The sequence below is a fragment of the Camelina sativa genome, chromosome 5 (assembly GCF_000633955.1).
Source record: "Camelina sativa cultivar DH55 chromosome 5, Cs, whole genome shotgun sequence".
NCBI classification, from domain to species: Eukaryota; Viridiplantae; Streptophyta; class Magnoliopsida; order Brassicales; family Brassicaceae; genus Camelina; species Camelina sativa.
This window is the reverse complement of record NC_025689.1, coordinates 317515-320494: the sequence shown is the minus strand read 5'-3', so window position 1 is coordinate 320494 and position 2980 is coordinate 317515. Positions and strand designations below refer to the sequence as shown.

General features: G+C 38.4%; 1 protein-coding gene across 1 annotated transcript; it reads right to left on the bottom strand.

Annotated features, from left to right (window-relative positions):
- On the bottom strand, positions 456-2482 carry LOC104788721 (G-type lectin S-receptor-like serine/threonine-protein kinase SRK). Its single transcript, XM_010514506.2, has 6 exons — positions 2334-2482; positions 1925-2223; positions 1579-1789; positions 1220-1460; positions 952-1102; positions 456-850 (listed from the first exon to the last, which is right to left on the bottom strand). The coding sequence occupies exons 1-6, from the start codon at positions 2467-2469 to the stop codon at positions 791-793; spliced, it is 1098 nt and encodes a 365-aa protein (XP_010512808.1). The 5' UTR covers positions 2470-2482; the 3' UTR covers positions 456-790.

Sequence of the window (2980 nt, the reverse complement as noted above, 5' to 3'; positions counted from 1 at the left end):
TCTCTCTCTCTCTCTCTCTCTCTCTCTCTCTCTCTCTCTCTCTCTCTCTCTCTCTCTCTCTCTCTCTCTCTCTCTCTCTCTCTCTCTCTCTCTCTCTCTCTCTCTCTCTCTCTCTCTCTCTCTCTCTCTCTCTCTCTCTCTCTCTCTCTCTCTCTCTCTCTCTCTCTCTCTCTCTCTCTCTCTCTCTCTCTCTCTCTCTCTCTCTCTCTCTCTCTCTCTCTCTCTCTCTCTCTCTCTCTCTCTCTCTCTCTCTCTCTCTCTCTCTCTCTCTCTCTCTCTCTCTCTCTCTCTCTCTCTCTCTCTCTCTCTCTCTCTCTCTCTCTCTCTCTCTCTCTCTCTCTCTCTCTCTCTCTCTCTCTCTCTCTCTCTCTCTCTCTCTCTCTCTCTCTCTCATTAAATTAATTGTTCTTTCTCTCTCTCTCTCTCTCTCTCTCTCTCTCTCTCTCTCTCTAATCAGCAATATCATATATAGCAGCATATATAGAAGCATGAAGAAATTACAGATTAACAAACGATCTAATAACTGGGGCGTGATGTCGAGGAAGAGAGTCTTATGGCGGTAGATATTAAAGAACCAGACGTTATGGAAGCCTCATTGTGACCCTCAGCCCTTAAAAAACCAGGAAGTTTAGGGCTTGGGATGGCAGCTGCATCATTAACAAGCATCAATAACACCGACGACATAGTTGGTCTGTCCTCTGCATTTTGCTGAACACACAAGAGACCAACTTCTAGGCATCTTCGGACTTGTTGTTTCTGAAATGATGATGATGAGTCTCCTAAGCAACTTCTAAGCAATGGTTTGATCAACAGTATCCTCCCAGTTATCGTCATTCCAGTTGGTCCAAATCTGTTCACGAGAACCAGGCCATTGCTTGTTAGTTTTTTTTATATATATGGGAAGTACTAATAATTAACAATATATATAAATAAATGAAATAAAACTCTTACATAGCTCAGAAGATTAGTTCTGCACAGCGTGTATGAAAAGGCTCTGTTCTCCTTTCCAGTAACAATCTCAAGGAGTATCACCCCGAAGCTAAAGATATCTGACTTTGTTGAATACCACCCACTCTCTGCGTACTCTGGAGACATGTAACCACTGCATAATGCATGGAAGAACTTTTTCAAACTTTTAACTTTAATTAAAACAAAACCGATATACATTGTAGTTAGTTTGAGAGAGGTAACCAAAGTTTTTGATTGATTGATTACTTACTAAGTACCAGACGGCTTCGTAGTTTTAGTCTCCCTCTCGCTCCTGTCACAGATTCTTGCCAACCCGAAATCTGAAATTTTGGGGATCATACCTCTATCAAGCAAGATGTTTCCTGGCTTAAGATCCCTGTGAATAATCATGTCTCGCGAACCTTCTTGCATATACGCAAGTCCTTGAGCGATGCCCTTAATTATGTCAAATCTCCTCTGCCAGTTCAGCTCACATGAGTTTTGGCCTCCACCTATAACGCGGTTAGAAAACAATTCGATAAATTAAAATAATAATAATATNTAATCATAATAATATAAGGATGTTAACTTAATTATTATATATCATATAGTATTGTATAAAGAAGTCACCAAAAAGTCGATGGTGGAGGCTTCCGTTTTCAAGGTATTCATATACCAAGACCCTCTCATCCTCGTGAACGCTCCAACCAAGAAGTCTAACTAGATTGATATGCTGGAGGTTTGCAATTAACATCACCTCGGCTTTGAACTCCACAGTCCCTTGTCTTGAGATCTCAGAGAGTCTTTTCACTGCAATTGCTTGCCCGCTAGGTAAACGTCCCTACAACAACAAACAAAAAAGAAGAAAAAATCATATGCAACAATCCCAATCTTATAGTTAATAACATAATTATAATGAGAAATTGAAGTGCCAAACTTTTATAAGAAAAGCCAAATGATGTCTTCTTCTTTATACCTTATATACAGTACCGAATCCACCATGTCCAATCTCATTAGCTTCAGAGAAGCTTTCTGTGGCGCTTAATATTGTTCCAAAATCCATGGGTGGAAGTTGCGGAGTCTCTGTATCCTCTGCTCCAAAGATATTTTCTTCAGTTTGCGATTCCATAACATTTTCATTTACTGCAGTCGCTCTTGCTAGCTTTTGTTTCCTTTTCCAAATACAAACCAGTACCACAATTATAATGATGATGAGAGCAGCAGCGGCTCCAACGCTCAGACCTATGATAAGCCACTTTTTGTTCTTCTTCTTTCCTGGAACCCAATAACAAAAATATATATACTAAGTGAACAAGAATTAATACTTAAAAGGGAAAATGTGAATGAAAACAATTTGTGAGAAAGCAATATCTCTATATATATACCATCGAGTCTGATGTACAAATCTTGACCTGCTTCGGCGTAAGTTTGAACATCCACAAGGTCTTTGCTCCACGTCACACAGTTTGATGATAAAGTGCCATTTTGATATACAATCACTGCCGAGAATCTAAAATCCATCGATTTCAATTGGGTTTTTTTTTTTTTTTTTTCCTCTAAAACACAAACTGTGCGACGCAGAAACAAAAAAAAAAAAATGGCCAAATTCTCAAAAGTCCGCCATCGACTTAATTAAACGGTATGGGAGGGTAAGACTTTTAATCTTTACGTTTGAATGCCCCCAACTACATAATTCTTGTTCTCAAGTTTTTTCTTCAACGAAATTATTTAAAACCGTTCGTTTCAAAAAATTTTGGGAATCTTAAAACCTGGGAATCCCCTTTACAAACTCGGTTTACACATACCAGCAAAACTCCTTTAACTACATTTTACTTGTAATCAAACATCACTCACTCAAATAACCAAAAGATGAAAAAAATTGATTACATAATAAAACTACATTTTAGAAGACGATTAGCAAAAAAAAAAACAAAACTCAATTTACCCTGAAAAGGCTCTTTAATTTGCAAACCCTCGAAGAAGAGATCCAATAACCAAACCCCATCGAAATTGTTCAATCAAAGTGAGCGAA

Coding starts and splice junctions, on each gene's coding strand:
- LOC104788721 (XM_010514506.2), bottom strand. CDS start 2,469: ATGGATTTTAGATTCTCGGCAGTGATTGTATATCAAAATGGCACTTTA. Junction 1,790..1,924: donor GATTCGGTACTGTATATAAG/GTATAAAGAAGA, acceptor TTGTTGTTGTAG/GGACGTTTACCTAGCGGGCA. Junction 851..951: donor GAACTAATCTTCTGAGCTAT/GTAAGAGTTTTA, acceptor TCTCGTGAACAG/ATTTGGACCAACTGGAATGA.